Raw genomic sequence first — 22,812 nt, 5'->3', positions numbered from 1 at the left:
ACATTTCATTCTGAAACACACCATGTCTTAAGGACTCATTCATATACTTGAGATTCTTTTTGGAGGCAAAGCTTTAGGTCTGCACATAGCATTTTCTCTGCATATGTGTGCAAAGCCTTGTAGCTGAAGATCTCTGCTTTTTTGCTGGACTGCAGACCCACCAGCAGAGGTGTGGTTGGTTATTGTGATGTTGCTGTGGCTCATGGCAAGGCTGCCTGCACTGTGGGGAGAGTAACTGTAAATCATCTTGAGAAAGACAGATTTTGTGTTAGTCTCTTGCTTAGAAAGTATAACATAGCATTTGGGGAAGAACATGCAACATCGGATCCCATAGTTAGATATTAAAATAATGATGATCTCCACAACCAGCATATATTTGCCAAACGTGGTAGATGGGGATGAAGGTGATCCAAGCTATGAAGTAAATGAGCATGCCAAATGTTATGAATTTGGCCTCATTGTAATTCTCAGGGAATTTCCTGCCTTTGAAGGCACAAATGAAGCACATGAAGGCCAGGATGGCAGCATAGCCCAGCATGGAGCCAAATGCAAGAATGGACCCCTCCTCACATTCGAAGATAATGACTCTGGGCAAGGAGACATTCTGTCCCACAGCAGGGGCTGCAAAGATGAGCTAAAGGGTGCAAACGACAATCAGATGCCCGTGCAAGTGAAAATGATGGGGATGGGTTTATAGAAGCACTTCAGGAAGTTCTGCAGCTTGGACAGCTGAAGGCCAGCAGAATTTTCAGGGACTTCATCAGAATGTAGGAGATGCAGAGAGTAAAGCTCATGCCAGATTAGTGTCTGCCTGGTTTTACACGTGAAGCTTTGTGGTTCTCTAATGAAAAAGCCTGTGCCGGCAAAGTTGAGGAAATGACAGAAGAGGATTACGTAGTAGACCATCAATTCCCCGGATGATTTCACAACGGGTGTGTTCAGGTTTCTTGTAAATATTATGCCAATGGCCAGAACAAACAGAATTCCCAGCAGAGAGAGGGCCAGGAGCAAGATAGCCAAGGAGTCAAGGTCCTCCATTTCCTTTTCAAAGCACATTGTGCTCCCTACAGGGGCGCAGTGAGTTTCGTTGTTGTATAAAAGGCAATGATCCGTATCTAAAAGACACAGCAGATTTGGTTACATTGCAAATATTTAAACCAGGTGATTGTCCCCAAGTGCTACAAATGAGACTCCTCAGTGAGAGTTCTGACTGGAAAATGGATATAGATAATTGTCACATTGGTTACTTATTAAAATAAAGCATGCACATGACCCAGGAAGGTGAGAAAGAAAGAGTGACAGTGAGGGAACAGTAAGAGTGGAAGAGAAAAAAAGAAAAAGAGAAAAATTCATCTGGGCCATGAGTCTTTAGAGAATTAATATACTCAAGATAGATGCTAGCCTCTTATGAACTTGCTATGATAGGTGGCGGTTCAGGGACTGTCAAGAATAAGAACTTTGGTACCAGACATATTTCAAGCCCTTTCTTTATCCCTTATGGGTCCTGTAATCTTGAACAAGCTGATTGAACTAGTGCCTCTTGGTAGGAATAACGAGATCTCTAGAGTATGCACACCTCTGGGTTTTCATCATACTCAGTTTAGTTAATTCAGCATTTATTTATCTATAGTTATTGTGCCTCAGTTACAAATCAGACATGTCTGTGTGGGATACATAGACAAAAATTCACAGAGAACTTGCATTATTTTAAGAGGTGCTGGGAGAGGAAGTCCAGTAGAGGAACAACAGCTTCCCTTGGAAGTGAAGTTACTTTTACATCTGTTAGGTATTGAGTATTCATCTGCTGCAGAAGCATAAAACACTTTTTATTTTTTGAAATGAAAAAAATAAACAAATAGAATCCATGTTAAAAAATCAGCTTAAAGAGAAATGGTTCAGGTGTATCACTATGCATGTTGTAGGGAGTGTAATTAATTACCTGTCTGATTACTATAGTGATTTTCAGGACAGGTCACACATTCATAGCAGCAAGTATGTTGACTTTTTGTGGTTTTCTTCATTTGCCCAGAACTGCATTCCTTGAAGAATTTAGATTGAATTTTCTGCAAAGTGAAAAGAAATTCCAAATAAGTTTTTAAAAAGATTTATCCTAACTATAATATCTCTGATTTAATTTAAAGATTTATTTACAAAATAGTATTTTGGTCTTTTTTTCTTCATAGTATAAAAGAATTCTTTTGTTATCTGGAGGAATTTCAACAACTTAAAGAGAAAGTATTTCAGATAGTGAAACTGCTCAGGAAGAATACAGTTTTTGTCACATTAATAAATTTTGTAAGCAAATAAGGAAATTAACTCTTTTAAAAAGTCACTAGCAGACATAAAAATGTATAGTGGTGGAACTAATGGAGGAAATGATGTTTTGGAAAATTTCAATCCTGTGCTATATGAAGAGTTCAACTGTATAAGAATCATTGGACTTTTATATACTTTAGATGAAGGTTATTAATCATGGCGTCCAAGGAGCATGCCGTGTCTAATCTTGAAAAACAAAATAATGGAAAATTATAATTTAAACCCATTAAAGTATTAGTTAAAAAGATAACCCTTGATACATAAATAAAATTTAATATTTAATTCATCTTGAGAATTTCAGTTTGAATTCTGCATGTCATGAGGTGAGTCACACATACTACTCTACTTTTATGGAACCATCTCTTTGCAATATAGCTAGAAACTCTTTGCATTTCAGCTATTTTTTTTTTCCATTCCTAATCCCTTTCTCATGGCACATCTTGTGAGATAAATTTTTTTTTTGTCTCACTCTTACCTTGGGAAGCCAAAGCTGAACAAGTAAGTGAGACTTTCTCTAGAGTGTCTTAACAGCTATTCCTAGCCTGGAAAATTAAGCCCTTAGCTAACTAGTCTTTTCTTTGGGACATGAAAATTATCTGAGTGAGAGAGAAAAGTAGCCAAGGTTAGTAGCTCTGCATTCACAGATGCTGGCTTTCTTGTCTTCACTACAGCTATGTCTGATCTGGGTTTTCAGCAGGCAGGATATCTGCCCTGTAGATTCCCCAGGGAAAACTTAGTCCAGAGTATCCATACTCCTAAAGGATGCTCAGAAGACACAAAAGGATTGAACTATGAGATAAAGCTGAACATCATTATGGGGATAAAAGTGAAACCTTTCTTCCCAGCTGTACAGTTTTTTCTCTCTCCCCACATAAAAGATAGAAATAAGAAAATGAATCTGGGTGAGGGGTGACTGGAGCTTGGATCAGGGTGGTGGTAGCAATGGAGTAGAGGACAAAAGTGTAACCTAGAATGGCTATGAAGTGTGACAGAAAGAGAAGTGACAAGGATCCCACTAGGATTTTTTCATAAGCAGCTAGGAGAAATGAGTTACCATTTATTGGGATGAAGGTAGGTTTTGGAGGTCGGTCTTGGAGATAATCAGCTAAGATGAAAAACTATTAGGCACCCAGGTAGAGATGTCAGATAGACAATTGTATATTTACTTGAGTTGAAATTCACAAGATAAAAATGTTGGCATCATCGGCTTTCTATATAATGACATTGTCTAAGTGCATGGATGAGATCACTAAGGAAAAGTGCAGATAGAAAAGAAGAGCAGGGAACTTCCCCGGTGGTCCAGTGGTTAAGACTCTGCACTTTCAGTTTATAGGGCACAGGTTTGATCCTTGATCTGGGAACTAAGATCCCAAATGCCACAGGGTGTGGCCAAAATAAAAAAAAAAATTAAAAAGGAGCAGTTCGGAGTTCTGAGTCTATCAATATTCAGAGGGAGCAGGAATGGTAAGGAAAGGGCAAAGGAGACTGAGAAGTTGTGGCTAGAGACAGAAGAAGAAAACCCAGGGAGTGTGGTGTCATGGAAGCAAATACAGAAAGCGTTTCATGGAGGGGAGAATAATTAGCCAGTAAGCGAAGTAAGATGATGTTTGTATTTATTAACCAGAGAGAAATAATTTTGATGGACTGAAAAGAATTTAAAAGAATTATGGGAGGAGAGAAATTGAGGCCAGTGAATATATTCAACTTTTTCAAGGAGTTTTGCCGTTAAGGGAAACAGGAATGGTCAGTATACAAAGGAGGAAGATGGGGATCAATACAGTTCTTTGTATTTTTTTTTCTTAAAATGGAAGGAAGAACAACTTATTTGTATCACTATTTAGAAAACATAGAAGAGAAAATACTTGAGGGTGCAGAAGAGAGTGGAGAATTGCCAGAGAAACATCTTTGAGCAAGTAAAAGGCGCTGGGATTCAGAGGAGCTGACCTTGGCTTGAAGCATGGACAGCCCACGCACAGTGCCAGATGGAAAGCAGCGACGCAGCATAGATGTGGTGGAGGCAGTCAGTCCCTTGCGATTGTCTCAGTTTTGTCAGTCAAATAGAAAGCAGGGTCCACTGAAAGTGAAGATGGGAAAGGTGTGCTGGAGTAAAAGGACAGACAAGAAAGTATAAATAACCATCTAGGGTGGTAGACAAACGAATGGGCTGGGATACTAGTCTGATTTCCCAACAGCATTTAGAACCCAATAGAAGTTAGAGATCATGAATTTTAAGTGAGAACAGTTAGCAAAGTAGGTGGGGTTTTTTTGTTTGTTTGTTTTTGCCAAGATCAGCTGTATTGGTTAGACAAAGTTTAATATAATCAGGATTATACTTTGGTCCAATGTATGATGAATAGAGAGCTGGGCACGGAAACTGAGGATGTGTACAAGGCAGTAATATACAAGTTGACCATGGAATTTAAGGAGGGAAGTTGGGAACATTGAACGGGCAGTAGGGCCACTGAGGGGTCTGGTGGGGACAAGGATTTTTGCAGTTGAAGTATCAATTGATTTGAATGCTACAAAGCAGCCAATACAAAATTACCTTAAGATTCCTGTGCTCATTTTTTGTTTCTTGATTTGTGACAATGAAGACATCATTCTTCAGGTCATATTGTGCCATCTTGTGATAGACATGTGGCCATTGATCTCCCTCCAGAGCACAATATTGTATCCAGTATTCATAGCTCCATGGGCATAAAAATGAAATGAACTCCCTCCATCCATGAATCGGAGAAGGCAATGGCAACCCACTCCAGTACTCTTGCCTGAAAAATCCCATGGACAGAGGAGTCTGGTAGGCTGCAGTCCATGGGGTTGCTAAGAGTCAGACACAACTGAGTGACTTCGATTTCACTTTTCACTTTCATGCATTCAGTTCAGTTCAATTTAGTTGCTCAGCCGTGTCCGACTCTTTGTGACCCCATGAACCACAGCATGTCAGGCCTCCTTGTCCATCACCAACTCCCGGAGTCCACCCAAACCTATGTCCATCGAGTCAATGATGCCATCCAAAGATTTCTTCCTCTGTCGTCCCCTTTTCCTCCTGCCCTCAATCTTTCCCAGCATCAGAGTCTTTTCAAATGAGTCAGCTCTTCGCATCAGGTGGCCAAAGTATTGGAGTTTCAGCTTCAACATCAGTCCTTCCAATGAACACCCAGAACTAATCTCCTTTAGGATGGACTGGTTGGATCTCCTTGCAGTCCAAGGGACCCTCAAGAGTCTTCTCCAACACCACAGTTCAAAAGCATCAATTTTTTGGCGCTCAGCTTTCTTTATAGTCCAACTCTCACATCCATACATGACCACTGGAAACATTGGAGAAGGAAATGGGAACCCATTCCAGTGTTCTTGCCTGGAGAATCCCAGGGACAGGGGAGCCTGGTGGGCTTCTGTCTATGGGGTTGCACAGAGTCGGACACGACTGAAGCAACTTAGCAGCAGCAGCCCTCCATGAATGTGACATTTTTCAGTACAGCAAGTAACTATGAAAAATAAGACTGATAGAAATATTTTAAGTGTATCCATTATCCCAATTATAACACTACCCTTGCAAGGAATATCACTTAAAAATGAGAAAAAAGGATATTCTGGATCAATGAGTGTGAGAACTACTTAAGGACTAGTAGTTCTTAACTACTAGGCAACAATTTGAGAACTGTTGAGAATTTCTGATGTCTTGCTCTGTGAATTTGAGAAAGTAAGTTAATGTTTATGGAGATAGATTCTCTTACTTACAGAACTGAAATCTGAGCACCCTTATGTTTTCCACTTTGCATAATTTCAGAATGGGTCCTCCAGAGCAGATGCCACTCTAATCCTGGTTCCAAATTTCATTAGTGGTGTGATCTTGACATTTACAACTTCTTTCTAGGCCTCAGTTGAGATAAATGAAACCTATTATACTTAATAGGACTATTGTAAGAATTAAATGTAATTATTTCTAGGTGGCTGCAGCATAAGGAGTCTGCCTGCCAATGCAGGAGATATAAGAGATGTGGGTTCGATCCCTGGATTGGGTGGTTCCCCTGGAGAAGGAGATGGAAACCCACTCCAGTATTCTTGCCTGGAAAATCCCATGGACAGAGGAGCCTGGCAGCCTACAGTCCATAGGGTCGCAAAAGAGTTGGACACGACTGAGCACACACATGTATATGAACACTTTAGCCTAGCATCAGAAACAGATTCGGAGAAGGAAATGGCAGCCCACTCCAGTGTTCTTGCCTGGAGAATCCCAGGGATGGGGGAGCCTGGTGGGCTGCGGTCTATGGGGTCGCACAGAGTCGGACACGACTGAAGCGACTTAGCAGCAGCAGGAACAGATTAAGGGTTAATAAAGATTAGCTTAATACTTTTAAATACCTATAATTAGCTGACAGGGATGATGTGCAAATAAATGAAAATGCTTTGAGTCTATCAAGTAATAAAGTCACCTGACATTCATATGCTACTTTCTAATACTCAAATCTGTGATGCCCTTTTATTCCATAACAACTCAGCGAAGCACACTTAGCAGGGATCATCTTCCTCTTTTCTCAGAGGAGGACCCCAGCCAAGGAGTGTAAGACCTTCTCTGAAGATACACATCTTGACTTTCATTGTGGGGTCTTTCTGTTGCACCTAATGATATATTAGTTTAAATTATCCTCACTGTGTTTTTCTCTTTTTTTCTTCTGACTCAAAGCCATAATCAAGGTGCCATTTGGAAGCAGGAAAATTCATCCTTTCCTTCTAGAGTCACACTCAGCCTGGGTCTTTGACCCAAGTTTCAGCAGGTGATCCAAGCCAGGAATTGTCATGCTCACCAGCCCCAAAATGAAGGCTGAAGCGACAGAGCTGCACACCCAGAGAGGGTTCAGTAACAAACGCACCCTGTTCTTGAGTGCATCCCTACCTGAGAAGTTTAACTGGTGGACCTAATGTAACTTCTAGGGCTCCCCAGATGTCTTCATGGTAAAGAATCTACCTGCAAAGCAGGAGACATGGGTTCAGTCCCTGGGTCAGAAAGAGCCCTTGAAGAAGGAAATGGCAACCCGCTCCATTCTTGCCTGAGAAATCCCATGGACGGGGGAGTCAGGCAGGTTACAGTCCATGGGGTCACCGAAGTGTCCGACACAACTGAGCACAGACTAAGTGCTAGTGACCTCCCTCTGAGTCCATACTCATTGGGTGGGAGGTGGGGAATCTTAACTATCACTAATGGTTTTTAAGTCTGTTTCAGTAACAGAGGGTATAGTAATTGTTGTTTAGCTGCTAAGTTGTGTCTGACTCTTTTGCAACCGTATGGACTATAGCCAGCCAAGTTCCTCTGTCCATGGAATTTCCCAGGCAAGAATACCAGAGTGGGTTGCCATTTCCTCCTCCAGAGGATCTTCCCAACCCAGGGATCAAACCCATGTCTCCTGCATTGCAGGTGAATTCTTTACCACAGAACCACTGGGGAAGCCCCAGGATATAATAAAGAGACCTCTAAATTCTATTTCCAATTTAGTTCAGAAAATGATTTTTTTAACCTGAGAAGAAAGAAATATAATGAAAAATTACTCTTCTTACTACTCAGTTTGTGCAGTGAGAACTTGTACGCAGTACAGCTAGAACAGAAAATGTTTTACTGACATATGAGGCAGCCATATTGAACTTGTGGTGCAGGAGAGAATACTAGACTGAGAAGGAGGAGAACATTTGAGTTCTGGCTCCACCGTTAATGTGATATATAATCATGGCTAAGCACATACCATCACATCTGTACCTGTGATGCTTCTGTGGTTTTTGTTGGGTGCAAAATCTATGGAACAAGGCAGAAGTTATTCTACTTGAATAGAGTTATTCTTCCTCTGTTTTTTCTCATTTAATCTTTTATGAATGTTTCCTTCCTTCAGTTATTTCCCCCTTTGGCAAATACAGTGTAAGAAAATCAAGTTGTATTTTAAGTGAATATATTAGCTACAATAGTCAGGTCAATGACCAAATATAACTTTAGCAAAATCTTTAAGCATGTGTATTGATTTTATTATATGTCTTCACAGACTTCTAGTTATTTTAATTAATTCAAATTTTAATTAGTATTACTTTAAAGAAGCAGAGTATCAGATCTAACATGGTGGAATTAACCAAAAAAGTCTTATTGCAGCAGTTGCCTGGAAGAAAAAAAAAATATATGGAGGAAACAAAAATGGGCAAAAAAAAAGCTTTCAGTGTTCCCAACTCTACCTGTGTATTGATTTTTCTTCCATTCGTTCCTTAAGCAATATACACATGTAAGCCTTAGTTTCTTATTTCATAAATTCTCTTCCATTCTCTTGTTTGAACTATAATTTCCATGAGCTTTTTTCCTGTATTTAATTAGGTTTTACAGGGTAAATTTCTGACACATATATGTTCCGTAAATAATGATAACATTGTATGATGTAAATAAAATGGCACAATTCCACATTTGTTCTTACAGGAAAGAGGATGGAACCAAACCAGTGCATTCATTACTTGTTAAATATTCTTTTGAATGTTTGCTCTGGATTAAATTCTGAACACTAATGCTACGATTATTAAGCTGTTAAAGACTTCTTCCATCCATTATTCATTTATTTTTCATCAAGACTCTGACCCTCATGATAAGTTGACCCAAAAATATTTAGAGTAGGATTTGCATTTCCATGATTATATAATTCACCTCAGTATGGTAATGACCTATTTTTGAGAACACAAGGTCAGGAGGCCACTCCCATTAAGCTGCTGTGGTTGATGTTGTTTTCCGTGTCCTCAGCCGCTCTGCTGTCCACTGCAACTCTGTAAGTGAGCTGTGCTTGGGAAAAGAGATATCTATGTATGTCAAGCAGAGAATTGCCGAGGAAGCACCCTTGCATCTCTATCTGGTACCCAACCTATGTCTTTTACTTTTGTAAAGTTTTCCATGGTGTAGCAAAAGCATATGACTAAGACTGGGAGAGTTTTGCTGCTAACTCTATGGCTACTGATGGGCCCCAGATCCTTACAATTGAGGTACCTCCATCTCTAAACTGCTGCAAGTCTCAGTCACCAGTAAAACCTCCTCTTGCTAGTTCTTTAGGATGAAGTGTAGTGAACATGAATCTGTGGATCTACCATAATATTTACAGATTAGAGATGAGGTATGTTAATGCTTAGTTTGTGAAGTGAAGTGAAAGTCGCTCAGTTGTGTCCAACTCTTTGTGACCCCATGGACTGTATAGTCCATGGAATTCTCCAGGCCAGAATACTGGGGTGGGTAGCCTTTCCCTTCTCCAGGGGATCTTCCCAACCCAGGGATCGAACCCAGGTCTCCCACATTGCAGGCGGATTCTTTACCAGCTGAGCCACAAGGGAAGCCCAAGAATACTGGAGTGGGTAGGCTATCCCTTCTTCCCAACCTAGGAATTGAACTGGGGTCTCCTGCATTGCAGGCAGATTCTTTACCAACTGAGCTGTGAGGGAAGCCCCAAGGCTTAGTTTAGTAAGCCTTAAAAATTATCAGTTATTATTGGCCTCATCACTTCACAATCTTTCCCTTCTAGTCCCAATGTCTCCTCTAACTTCCAGACCATTGCACTTGAATGTCTTATGCTGATAAGTCGATTCAGTCGTTTCCGACTCTGTGTGACCCCATAGACAGCAGCCCACCAGGCTCCCCTGTCCCTGGGATTCTCCAGGCAAGAACACTGGAGTGGGTTGCCATTTCCTTCTCCAAGTTCTTCAAATTCAACGTGTCCAAAATGGAATGCTTAATATTTCTTCTCTCTACCAGACCTTCACTTTTCTTTGCATTTTCAACTCAATAAATGGCACCAGTTGCCAAAATTTAGAATCATTTGCAGCATCTTTGCTTTTCCCTGTCATTCTTTACATCCAGTCTATCTCCAAAGACTCTCCATCTCTCCTCTCAAGCGTATATTGCTCCATCCTCATTGTCACATACTTATTGTATGCCTGGATTAACAAACTTTCTCTGCCTAGTGTTGTGTTCATCTAATCAATGCACATTGCAGTAGAAATATCATTTCTACAATGGTAGGTCACATCACTCTTCTGTCTAAAAATAGCTCTAATTGGTTCCCCTTTGCTCTCTCAAGTCCAAACCTTTAAACATAGCTTGCAGACTTTTCATTGAAAGGGTGGCCTTTGTACCAGCAATAATCAGAATCATCTGAGAGGCTGTTAGAAGTGCAGTCTTTCAGGTCCCCCTTACTGGAACTACTGAATTAGCATCAACATGGTCATAAGATTACCAGGTAATTAACACTCCAGCAGAGTTTGAGATGCTCTGATTGTCAAGCCCTAATGATGGATACTTCACTAATCCTCTACTTTGTAATTTCCACAGAAGACTCCAATTCTGTGGTGCTACTTTCTGATCCCTGAAGATGCCACACTTTCTCTCTCTGTGACTTTGCTGGAGTGTTTCTGTCCTGCCTAGCTCTCACTCATCTATCATATTCACCAGGGATGTCATGATCTCTGGAGAATATTCTCTGCCATCTTGTATTTATATGAAACATTGTAATGCATTATTCTTCACTGTAATCAGCTCCTTAATTCTTTGACTGTTTACTCCTCTAGACACATGACTCCTTCAGCAAGAGAATTATCTCGTTGCCCATGATATTTTCAAAATTCAACACCATGGCTGGAATACTGAGACATCCAATAAATATTTGGCAAATGATTGTGTGAATAGTAGTTTGACTCTTATACATTCTCTTGTCCCACATACATCACTCACTACCTTGTACCTGATCCAGAATAAAGGAAAATAAACAAGGAAACCATAATCACTATTCGTGACAAGGAGGTAAATAGTCCTCACACACATTTGAGGAATATAAAATAATCTGTTGCAGTAAAACAAATATGATTGCACTCTCCCTGAATACTGTTCACAGATATCACCAAATATGGAGCCAGAGTAAGGATTATCCTCAAACACTGGAGAAAACTAACTCTTTTGAAGTTATTTGAATCTAAAATCACTCAGAAAGTATTATTTAAGTATTAGTGAATTTTTCCAGGGGACGAAATAATTTTGAGGAATATATCCTTGATTAGTGACCCTAAATATTGCTGATCTTTTCAATTTAATATCTATGTGGAGATTTCTTCCTAAAAAGACAATCATTTGCATTATTGTATTTGTCCTATTGGATCTGGCAGGGACATGGCTCACTGGTGATCAAAGGAACAAGACACTCCTCTACTCCTCATTTCCAGGCTGTTTCTGTCTGTTTCTGGATAACCATGTCCCAGGGGGTGAATAAAGAATGACCCCAGGCTCCCAGTGTTTAAATAAAACATTTTAGAAGAGCTGCTTCGATTATACTTTCTCAAGAGCTTTCCTCAGAATGTTTGAGACTTATTCCTGATTTTAAATACTTTCCCAGAGGATAAGTAACTATTGCTATTTGTGTTTCTTTTTTCTTATGGGTCTCTTTATAGCTCCTCCCGTTTATCCCATCTGTCTCTGATTGTCTGTTTTCTTTCCATTACTAGCTCTCACTCTTAAAATTTCATCTAGTATGTTTTATTATGTTGGTCCACTTAACGTATAGGGGTTTCTTTTAAAAAACCAATCCATCATTAAAGTTTTTCACTACAAAGAGTATGCTTTCAAATAGCCACCTTAACATAACTAGACATATAAAGATGCATGTGTGTGTGTGTGTAGTAATGTATATTTTAAAGAGACTTTTAGTTAAAAATAAAAACCCTAATCTCTAGTCATACCTCTTCATTAATTTTTGTTTTTAATTTTGCCTTGCATTTACAAAGTGAAAACTAGTTTTAATATGAGCAACCTAAAACACCCTCTGACCATCACATGATTCACCCAAATGTAAGCTGATCACCTCAAACCTCGGAGCTTGTGGTTGGGGGTGTTTAAAGTAAAATGACACAAGTGGAAACAGCCCTGGACTGATCCAGCCCTGTTCTGATCACTTATGTGATCAGAAAACACTGGGTCTTATTCCCTTTTACCTTTTTCCCCTAACAAATTTAAAAGAAATAAATTTTTGGAACATGATTCTTCCTTAAGACAGACAAGTTTGAATGCTGAGAAATTTGTTTTTGATGAGTTAAATTTATCATATAAAGCAGCAGTTTGCTTTTAAATGCCTTGTTTATGGACATTTTAAAGACACAGTGGATAATCTTCACTAAATAGGGCCACTCTAATTAGTTTCTACAAACTAATCGAAGAGAAGAAAGAGAAAGACTTCTTTTACACAAATAATGGTTCATTTAAACCTGAGATAACATAGGACTTGTTATGATTGACCTAGTAACATTCTTTTGAAGAAGATGGGAGTCCTAGAAAGACTGCCCTAAGAAAGAGTCCCAACTGGAGGTGTTGGGCTGTAATCACGCAAAGGGTATGGAATCAGAAGACCCAGACTGGAGTCTAGTACTTTTGGCTTTAGTTTCCTTACCCACAATATTTAGCGATAATAAAAGGGATCATTAAACATACCTGGTCTTGTGTTGTTAAAAGCATCAAAAGAGATAAATTCGTATGAAATTTTGAAAAACTGCAAGATCAGATATAAATCCACAAGCTAAAGGAAAATAACACTATCAGCAGAATCTTCTTGGAAAATAAGAGAATACAACTTTGGTGGAAAAGAATAGAAGGTGAAGGTAAAACAACTCTGTTATGCTTAAGAACAAAGAACTAATAATAGAAATGAAGGTTATTCAACACTGACAGTATCTACTTACAAAATAAATAAAATTTAGAGCAGCTTATAGCAATATTGCAAATTAAAGGAAAGAAAGAAATGATGGTAGGGGAATTTTCTTGTATGTGTGAGCTACTACCTCCCATGGTTGAAAGTCTCAAGCTTGTCACAGATCCTGAATGGCATAACTGAGGGCCAGCACTGCTAGCTGAATACTGTGAACAAGTCCCAGTTCAGTGTAATCCCACAGGAAGTCAGTTCTCAGGAAGAAGTTCCTTTCTGAGTCCTTAGTGGCCAAAGTGCCCTGAGAACAGTTGGAGACACATTGACTCAGATCACTGTCTTTAGCATGTGCACAAGCAGATTAGAGCATGGCATGTTCATTTAAGGGTTTGTTGTTATCACTGGGAAACACACACAGATTTTGAAGAAAGGACTGGAAAGAGGACACATTCCCTCTTCTAAAGGTAAACCCCACAACTTTGCCAATCCTTTTAACATCAGGAATGGTAGCAATCTAGGTGGATGTTGACCAGCTCTAGCTAACAATCCAGATCTTATTTATATTCCTTTCAATGGCTTTACTGAAGAGATTGAAAACATGGAATTGACTCAGAAATACCACAATGACATTAACCTTGGCTTCTGCTATGGTTCTCTCAAGTGTCTGATTGATCCTGACTTCGATGGTAATATCTGAGCGGAAGGCTGGGAGAGCTTCTCTGAAGGCTATGCACACATTATTTGCTGCTGTTTGAACTGCAAGAGTGTTGAGAGTCCATAGTCGTCATCTGTGGTTAGGATGCCAATCTAATCCATCCAGATTTCTGAATCAGGTGGGCCATTGCTTTAGTTTGGTAGAAGTCACTGGACACTGAGCGTAAAAATGAAGGAAACTGAATTTTGTCACTTAGGGTTTCTGCAGTAGATTCATAACTCACCTGGAAATGGACAGAATATTTTAGCTATGGTGTTGATGAGCTGCAGGTGGCTATTCATAGTAGATGTTCTTCTCTTTGATTACTATGAGTTTCCATAAAGTTTTCTAAATTCTTTGATCCTTTCTATCCTTCCCCTTCAATGAACTACTTTATAAATAGCTTAAATCATGATAGTTAGGAGCTGATGATTGTTGAGTCATTGCGTCTCACTTGTTTTGTCTGTGTGTAGTATAAGCAAGGGTTCAGGCTCTACATTATAACTCTGTCTACATGCCTGTATTTATTTATATCTATCTTATATCTCAGGTCAGGGCTACCAGTGTATATGATTTAAATCCTTAGAAATAAATATGGGAAAATGCAACCAGTCAAATAAGCACCATGACTTTTGGGACTCCTTGTTTGTTCAAAATGTGTATAAATGGCAACTTTGATGACTTTTATTCTAGATAAATCATCAAGACAAAGAATCATCTGTCCAGGGGTCAGCAAACTTTTTTCTGTAAAGGACTGAATGTAAAATATTTTAACCTTTGTTGGTCACATATTGTCTCTGTCATATATTATGTTTGTATTTTTTTGTAACAACCTTTCAAAAAAATATGTAAAAATCGTTCTTAGTTTGAGAACTCAAGACCTTGAGAGCCACATTTGATCTACAGGCTATATAGATTTCTGACTCCTAATCTACTCAAATGAGCAGTAGCATTTTGGAAAATCTCCCTACTGTGTGCAAAGTTTTGCCTAATTTACAGCTTTGTTGATTTTATTCTAGGGAGAGTGGTTACCTTCCACAGCGGCCATTGCACCATGCCACTTGCTCAGTGAATTTTTTTCTTTTCTTTTTACTATTTATAGCAGCTACTGGTATGCAGGGAAAGACAATTCACTTTAAAGTCAAACAAACTGTTAGAATCCTGACTGCAATAAATTTGACAAAGTTAGTTAACATTTCTTTCACTGTGAAATGACAGGATTCTTGTGAAGACTGAAGGAGAAAATGTAAATCATTTAAATGGGTATTGGCACACAGTGGACATTCATTCACTAAACCTTAATTGCCTCAGGAGACATTGCTATGCTCAGCTTCACTCTGCTACCTGGGCTTCTGTGAAATCTGTGTTACCATGGAGAGTCCTCTCTACTATTGTGCTATCATGGAAATTACATTTTTACATTAAACATGCATTGTTAAAAATATTCTGCTTTTCTTACTTGTCACCTAACTAGTTTTATACATAGTCTAGAAATGTTGGGCCAAAGCCTTATCTCTGAGATATTTGGGGGAATTGTTCTTTTTTATTTTTTTAATCTAAACTTTTCATTATCGACTGTACTAGGTTACAATATAATGGAACTCTCAGAGTTCCATTATATATATATTATATATATATAATGGCTTCTAATCTTCCTTGAGCTTAGAAAGCAGTGATCTACTGAGGTATAAAGTGATGTCATATGAAGGTTGCTAAGTCGCTTCAGTCGTGTCCGACTCTGTGCAACCCCATAGACGGCAGCCCACCAGGCTCCCCCGTCCCTGGGATTCTCCAGAGTCTTAAGGGATATACACACTTATTTAGTCTGGCTCCAGAAAGTTATATAATTTGAATTCTTATGCATATTTATTATATTATTCATATATGTTTTTATCTGTTCACTTCTATCAGATGGTCACTTCTTGATAATCTGACCATAAGCATTGTCTAACTTTTGGCTTCTGATCTTCCTTGAGCTTAGAAAGCAGTGATCTACTGAGGTATAAAGTGATGTCATATGAAGGTTGCTAAGTCGCTTCAGTCGTGTCCGACTCTGTGCAACCCCATAGACGGCAGCCCACTAGGCTCCCCCGTCCCTGGGATTCTCCAGGCAAGAACAGTGGAGTGGGTTGCCATTTCCTTCTCCAATGCATGAAACTGAAAAGGAAAAGTGAAGTCGCTCAGTCGTGTCCGACTCTCAGCGACCCCATGGACTACAGCCCACCAGGATCCTCCATCCATGGGATTCTCCAGGCAAGAGTACCGGAGTGGGGTGCCATTGCCTTCTCCATATGAAGGTTAGTTAGTTCAAAATTGAAGTTGGGGGTACTTGTTTGAGTAATGCACAGGAACTTAGTGCAGGGCTCTCAAACACGTGCTTTGGTCTTTCAGAGACCATTTGCTTACTTCCTGGTAAGGGCTTACATCATAGGAAGCTCAGTAATTCCAGTCTGTGCTCAAAGCCCTTCCGTAATACTCAAAATGAAATACCAAGCACACCATAGCTTACAGGATGCTACATGCCCGGCCCCTACACATCTCTGGGAATGCATCTCTTACTCTGTACCTTTCTGCTCAGACTGATCTAGCCCTGTTGATCTTTTGCTTTTGTTTGGACATTTTATCTTCGCACTTACTGTTTTCTCAGCCTAGATGCTTTCCACTCCCCTCCCCCCGCCACCGCCCAATCTTCTCTTGGCTGTCTCTTCTCATTCAAGTTTCAGGCTAATCGTCATTTCCTTGAGAGTATTCCTTGACTTCTGGGCCTATCTACCTCTCACCTCCTTTTCAGTTTTCTTCATGGCATCTAACTGATGTAACTTTAGAAACAAGACAGTTGAGTTGCTTAGAGGCATCTGTCTTATGTAAATCATGCTAAAAGCTGTCAGAAACTAGACCTGACAGATTGGGGGGTGACTACTCCTTAGTGCTTTGATCACTATACTATCCATATTAGGGCACATCCTTTATTTTTTTCTGAAGAGAAAGAAAAGTTAAAGCAGAGGTATCTCCTCAACTAGTTTCCTAGATTACCCTGATCCATTTAGGATGAAGAATATGATCACACCCACCCAATGGTAGTAGAACAAAACCACCTGTGGCATGAGCTGTAAACTCAACGTCCGGGAGACAGCCATGGATATTTCTGAGTAGCCAGCACCTATGACAGCCTTAACCCTTGGCACGTAGTTGGAATAGTCGCACTTAAACTCCACAATTTCTCTGGAGCTGTTGAACTTAGAAACACACCTCAGAGCAGCTGCCATTGCCACTGTGATGTCTGTACACGTGTCATAGATTTCATACCCTAGTTTGACTCCAGACAATAGTGTTGAATTATTGATCATCTCAATGCTGTGTATCATGGCAAGAGTTTGAAGAAAAGTTGGTATTTCAAAGCTGTTGAGAAACAAGTGTTTTTGAAATTAGAACATAGCTCTTCCTCAGACATGGTAATATCCAATTTTATCCTAATTTCTGCCTTATGACGGACAATTCCTGAATCACTGAAGTTTACCTTTCGGAGGATCTAAACTTTATTTATTTAAAAACAGGTTTTGATGGACACCTTTCTCAAGAGTATATAGTGGGATTACCCTGGCAGTCCAGTGTTTCCAATGCTGCATGGCACAGCCAAAAAAAAATGTTTTTAATGTATATAGGAACCCATAGTTTCTTTAATGGAGTCTGTATAACAGGATTTAATCTTTTCTTGATTATTCAGGATGATTTTGAATACTCAATTTAGTATTCTACAGTGTGAAAATGTATCTGATATCTGATATCTGTTCCTTTTTGTAGTTAGATGTCAGCATTTTATTGCTGTTCAAGAATCTGCTCTTATAGACTCACTTCCCATTTTTTAATTTTGTGATGCTAAGCTATTGTGGTTGGAAAACAGATGAATAAGAGTCTTAAGAATTACTTACAAAACAGGCTCTGGGTAAAAGCCCAGTAGCTTTCTCCTAGATAACGTGCAATATTTTAGTTCCGAGGCATGGGTATTTCCTCATTTAGTGGGTTTTTCCAGTTGACTTTGGGACTTGTAATTATTCCAGAGCACTGAATTGTTTGATTACTGACATACTGTTACGTTTACTTCACCCACCACTATATCAAAAGGTTATAAACAGTGCCTAATATATAGTAAGAATTCAAGACATTTTTTGAATGAATAAAAGGGGATGTTTTTCAGGGTTTTGATATTTTCAGGTTTCTTTTAATTCATTAGTTAACATAAATTGAATAATATTTGGATAATGCTGTTTGTCACTGCAGCTATCTAAATGTGAAGTTTGGCAATGAGCTTTAAGTTTTTAACTTAAAGAAAGATACAAAAGAGAGAGAGAGGTTAAAGTAATGAGTTGTCTGGCAAATAAAATGCATACTATTTTCAGAGTCCCCTACACGTTAGCTCCATGGGAGTCTGAATCTCTTTTGTTCACCTCAGTATCACCCATGCCTAGAATAGGGCCGAGGTAATGTAGGCATTTAATAAGAGTTGTTCAGTGTTGAGTGAATACCGTTTTCTCTCAAGGAGTGACAATAAGACCAAAGGATGTTCAGTGACCTTTTTGGGGAATAAATTTTTTTAGACAAGATGACTTCTTTTTTAAACATTTTCCATCCTTATTAGTTGGCCTATGATTGTGGCCTTAAATCTATAGTCATTCTTTGGGTGCCAGCTTAGTGCTCTGAAAAATCCTCATTAATGGTTTTTGCAGTGTTCACTGGTATTACTGATAATCAATGATTAAGATGACAGTAGCTCAAAATGTCTAGTTTCTGGAGAGAATGATAGGAAGGAATATTAGAGTGACATGGGAACACATTTTACCTGAAAGCATTCATATAGGACATGCTAAATACTTTTGATTTTAAAAAAACGGATAATTGCTGGGGAAGGATGGAGGAAGGGATGGTTAGGGAGTTTGGGATGGACGCGTACACACTGGTATATTTAAAATGGATGAACAACAAGGACCCACTGTACAGCACATGGAACTCTGTTCAATGTTATGTGGCAGCCTGGATGGGACAGGAGTTTGGGGGAGAATGGATACATATGTATGCATGGCTGAGTCCCTTTGCTGTTCACCTGAAACTACCACAACATTGTTAATGGGCTACACCCCAATACAAAATAAAAAGCTTTTTTTTTTTTTTTTTTAAAAAGGAGTTGAAAAGATGAGATTAAATTTGCATCCAAAAATATCAAGATAAAAAAATCAAGATTTGAGAGTTAGCAGGAAGCACTGGAATCACATTGCCAGAGCAGCAGAAGCTGATGCTGCCTGCCTTTAAAAGTTATCCAGGCCCTTGTTTTACAGAAGAGAAAAACCAGAAGCTGGAACTCAAAGAGTTTAAATCTACAAAATCACTGTCCCCAAACTTAAATTAGAATTCAAATAGTCTGCTCTCCTTAAAGAAAGCTATCTGCAATATCCTCCATTCAGCTTAACTTTTCTATAATACACCATGACAAATGTCTGTTCTATAGTCCAGCTTTCACAATGTAAAGTGTTCACAAATGAACACTCTGAGTTGAAGTGGGATCTTAATTTATTATGAAAGAATTAGATTATTTCAAGAATGAAATAAGTACAGTGTTGACAAAAACATTAGTGTAGAGAAAAATTTTAAGTGCAGTCTATTTTGAAGAATTAAATTCATGTTTGGAACAACCTGCATTTGTGGGTGATAGAAATATAAATGTGCTATGTATGCATGTAGGGGGACAGGCTACTACTGTGCCTTCTCATTGGTTTTCTCGTGTAACTTCTGGGGTCATTCTTTTTAGACAAAATCCAAATAAATACATTAATGGGAAGCATTCATAGCCTCTGTACTTGGAGGCTGATTATACATATAGTACTAATATGGTTTTCTTTTAAGGAAGAATAGCAAGGTGTAATTATATGCAACTTAAAAGTGTATGAGTTTAAATTTTATTAAAATGATTTAGATGTTAATACAAGTAAACATTTACATGCCCTAGTCTCACAGTATAAGTTTGAAATCCAAATGTGTTCTCGGAGGCTTTACACACCTGGCACACTTCTGGATTTCTGGCTTTCTGGGTATTCTTCTGAGGACAGAATTTTTTCATGAATGGCAAACAAACCTCCAATCATGATGTGTCCTGGAGAAGCGGCAGCCACTAAGTCGTCAGGGGTCTGGCAAGGCTGAGAAGCAGCAAAAACAATCACAAAACAGGTCATCAGTAGTGCCATGTTTCTAATTTGCTCACTTCTTGAGAGTTCTTAGGTATCTCTGAGCTCACAGGTGGCAGGAACATGATTCCTATTTCACCTGTAAACACATATACAGCATGGGACACTGTCAAGGGCCAGAAACACCCAGTGTTCAGATAGCTGATGATGGTCAAAACAGTTCTTCACCAATACGAACATATCAGACCCTCTCACACCCCATTGTTGATGTGTGATGTGTGTTTAAATACAGCTCCTCACTGTGATAGCATCTTTTACTCTTCTGACATGTCAAAGGCTTTGAGTCATGTTGGTATTTCTTTTGAAGTGGGATATAGAATCTTTAAGAGGGGGCAGTTTGGGAACATTTTCTCACTTTGGAAATGGACAGTTATGCATTTTCAAAGGTATCAAATTCAAGCACAAAAGCTGCAAAGCAGTTTATAAAAAATAGCATCCCAAATTTATTTTCCCAGAAAAACTCTATGTAAAAAATGAAATTCAGTTAAATTTCGATATTTGTGATTTTCAGTTTAATCTAAGTTGGAAAATCTATTACTATTAAGGAGCCTTACAAAGGTAGAAAAACAAAGTTTCAAAAGACTTTGTGCTATAAAACTCAGTGTCATGTGGCAGGAAGTGCTCAGACTTTGCAAACTGACAGATTGGTTGACTCTGCCTACCACTTAGCATATGACCACGAACGAATTACTGAACTTTTCTGGACAATAATTTTCTCATATATAAAATAGGTAAGATACTCTGTCTCATGGATATGTTCTGAAACTTGAACTGAATCGATTTGTAAAGCTCCTAAATTTTAGTAGGCACTCAGTAATCGGCTCCTGTCTAAATTGATCAGGGCTGCTGTCCCAGAAATACTGTAAACTGGTAGGCCTAGAATCAACAAACACTCATTTCTCACAGGACTGAAGGCTGTGAAGTCCAAGATCATGGAGCTGGCAGACTCAGTGTCTACTGAGAGCCTGCTATAAACCTCACATGGCAGAAAGGGCAAGGGAACTTTCCCAAGGCTGCTTTCATATAGCCACTAACCCAACTTGGAGGGCCCTGCTCTCATGACCTAATCACCTCCTGAAGGCCCCACCTCCTAATACCATCACCTTTAGGCTTAGGTTTTAACATCTGATAGGTACTTCCCTGGTGGCTCAGACAGTAAAGCGTCTGTCTACAATGCAGGAGACCCAGGTTTGATCCCTGGGTCGGGAAGATCCCCTGGAGGAGGAAATGGCAATCCACTCCAGTACTATTGCCTGAAAAATCCCATGGACAGAGGAGCCTGGTAGGCTACAGTCCATGGGGTCGCTAAGAGTCAGACATGACTGAGCCACTTCACTTCACTTCACTTTAATATCTGAATTTTGGGAGGATATAAACATTCAGAACATAGTAGTTCCCTCCTGTTCCTTCCTAAAACCAAACTGAAAGTTATTAATTCCTAAATGTGGAGTGTTTTCCACAATTGGCTAAGTAAATCATTGTTCAAACCTCTTTCTCAAACATCTTAAATGCTTGCCTGGTGGAAATGATGATGTTTGTGATAGAACCATTAGCTGGCTATAGTCTCCCTACAGTGTAAATCCATTACTAAGTTCAGCATAAGGAAAGATAAATGTATATTAATTACTTCGGAATTTCACTGAGCATGTTATCTTCACTGTTGTAGTTTCTATTACTATCAAGATTTAATTTTGGACCAGGGACAAAAGTTTTAGCCATCATTTTGAATCTAAAATTACTATACATTTTATGCAATTTAAAAAGACTTAAAAATTACAATAATAATTGCTATTTCAAAAAAAATTTTTTTAATTAACTGCTTCTGAAAGATAAAAATTGGAAAAAAATTTCCAGTGAGTTGAATTACTGATGGCACTAGCTTGCTCCTCCTCTGATCTCAAGGTTCTATATTTCTTTGAAATTTTCTTTATGTGAAGACATATCTGGCTAGTATCATTTAAAAGTGATAGCACAGAAGTGATAGCACTAGCCAAGTAATTCTCATACAGACACCATTACCCTGCTTGGACAAGTACAGTAAGGGATGTAAAATCAATGAGTAAGTGTGCTTTGCACTATCATTAGTTTACAGCACTTTGGTAGGGTGAGTCGCTGCAGCCCAGTGAGCTAATCTGAGCTACAGTGGTTACTAGATATGATCAGCATCTCAAATGGGCTATTACTACTATTGCCCACTTGCAATAATCAAATTATCAATGCATATGATGTTTAAGCAGCATTGGATGCTAGAGGGATACCACTGTATCATACATCACAAAGTACAGCAAACTTCAGCTTGGAGAAGGCGATGGCACCCCACTCCAGTACTCTTGCCTGGAAAATCCCATGGACAGAGGAGCCTGGTAGGCTGCAGTCCATGGGGTCGTGAAGAGTTGGACACGACTGAGCGACTTCACCTTCACTTTTCACTTTCATGCATTGGAGAAGGAAATGGCAACCCACTCCAGTGTTCTTGCCTGGAGAATCCCAGGGACAGGGGAGCCTGCACAGAGTCGGACACGACTGAAGCGACTTAGCAGAGGTAAAATTAGATGGCCGAGGCCCAAATCACCAATGGAACTAGTTAGCTGCAAAGCTAAGTAATTGATTTCATTTAGTTGGATTTCTGGGCTTCCCTGATAGCTCAGTTGGTATAGAATCCACCTGCAATGCGGGAGATCCTGGTTGGATTTCTGGATTGGGAAGATCCACTGGAGAAGGGATAGACCACCCACTCCAGTATCCTTGGCTTCCCTTGTGGCTCAGCTGGTAAAGAATCTGCCTGCAATGCAGGATACCTGGGTTTGATCCCTGGGTTGGGAAGATCCCCTGGAGAAAGGAAGGGCTACCCCTTCCAGTATTCTGGCCTGGAGAATTCCATGGA

The 22,812-nt window shown here is 39.3% G+C and overlaps 2 protein-coding genes across 2 annotated transcripts in view; one reads left to right on the top strand and one right to left on the bottom strand.

Annotated features, from left to right (window-relative positions):
- The window catches only part of RFX6 (regulatory factor X6), a 123,314-nt gene that overhangs the window by 3,920 nt on the left and 96,582 nt on the right, over window positions 1–22,812 (top strand). The window lies entirely within an intron of this gene.
- Window positions 40–21,650, bottom strand: GPRC6A (G protein-coupled receptor class C group 6 member A). The gene is given in 16 exon segments (XM_070795635.1): window positions 40–388; window positions 390–657; window positions 660–728; window positions 731–797; window positions 799–1,115; window positions 1,940–2,063; window positions 4,862–4,944; window positions 4,947–5,033; window positions 5,762–5,801; window positions 13,636–13,775; window positions 13,778–13,810; window positions 13,813–13,939; window positions 16,791–17,094; window positions 19,745–19,778; window positions 19,781–19,932; window positions 21,556–21,650. Coding segments are annotated over 16 exon segments (2,289 nt in total).

This window comes from Bos indicus, chromosome 9, assembly GCF_029378745.1.
Source record: "Bos indicus isolate NIAB-ARS_2022 breed Sahiwal x Tharparkar chromosome 9, NIAB-ARS_B.indTharparkar_mat_pri_1.0, whole genome shotgun sequence".
In the NCBI taxonomy this organism is placed as follows: Eukaryota; Metazoa; Chordata; class Mammalia; order Artiodactyla; family Bovidae; genus Bos; species Bos indicus.
This window is presented reverse-complemented; position numbering and strand designations above follow the sequence as displayed.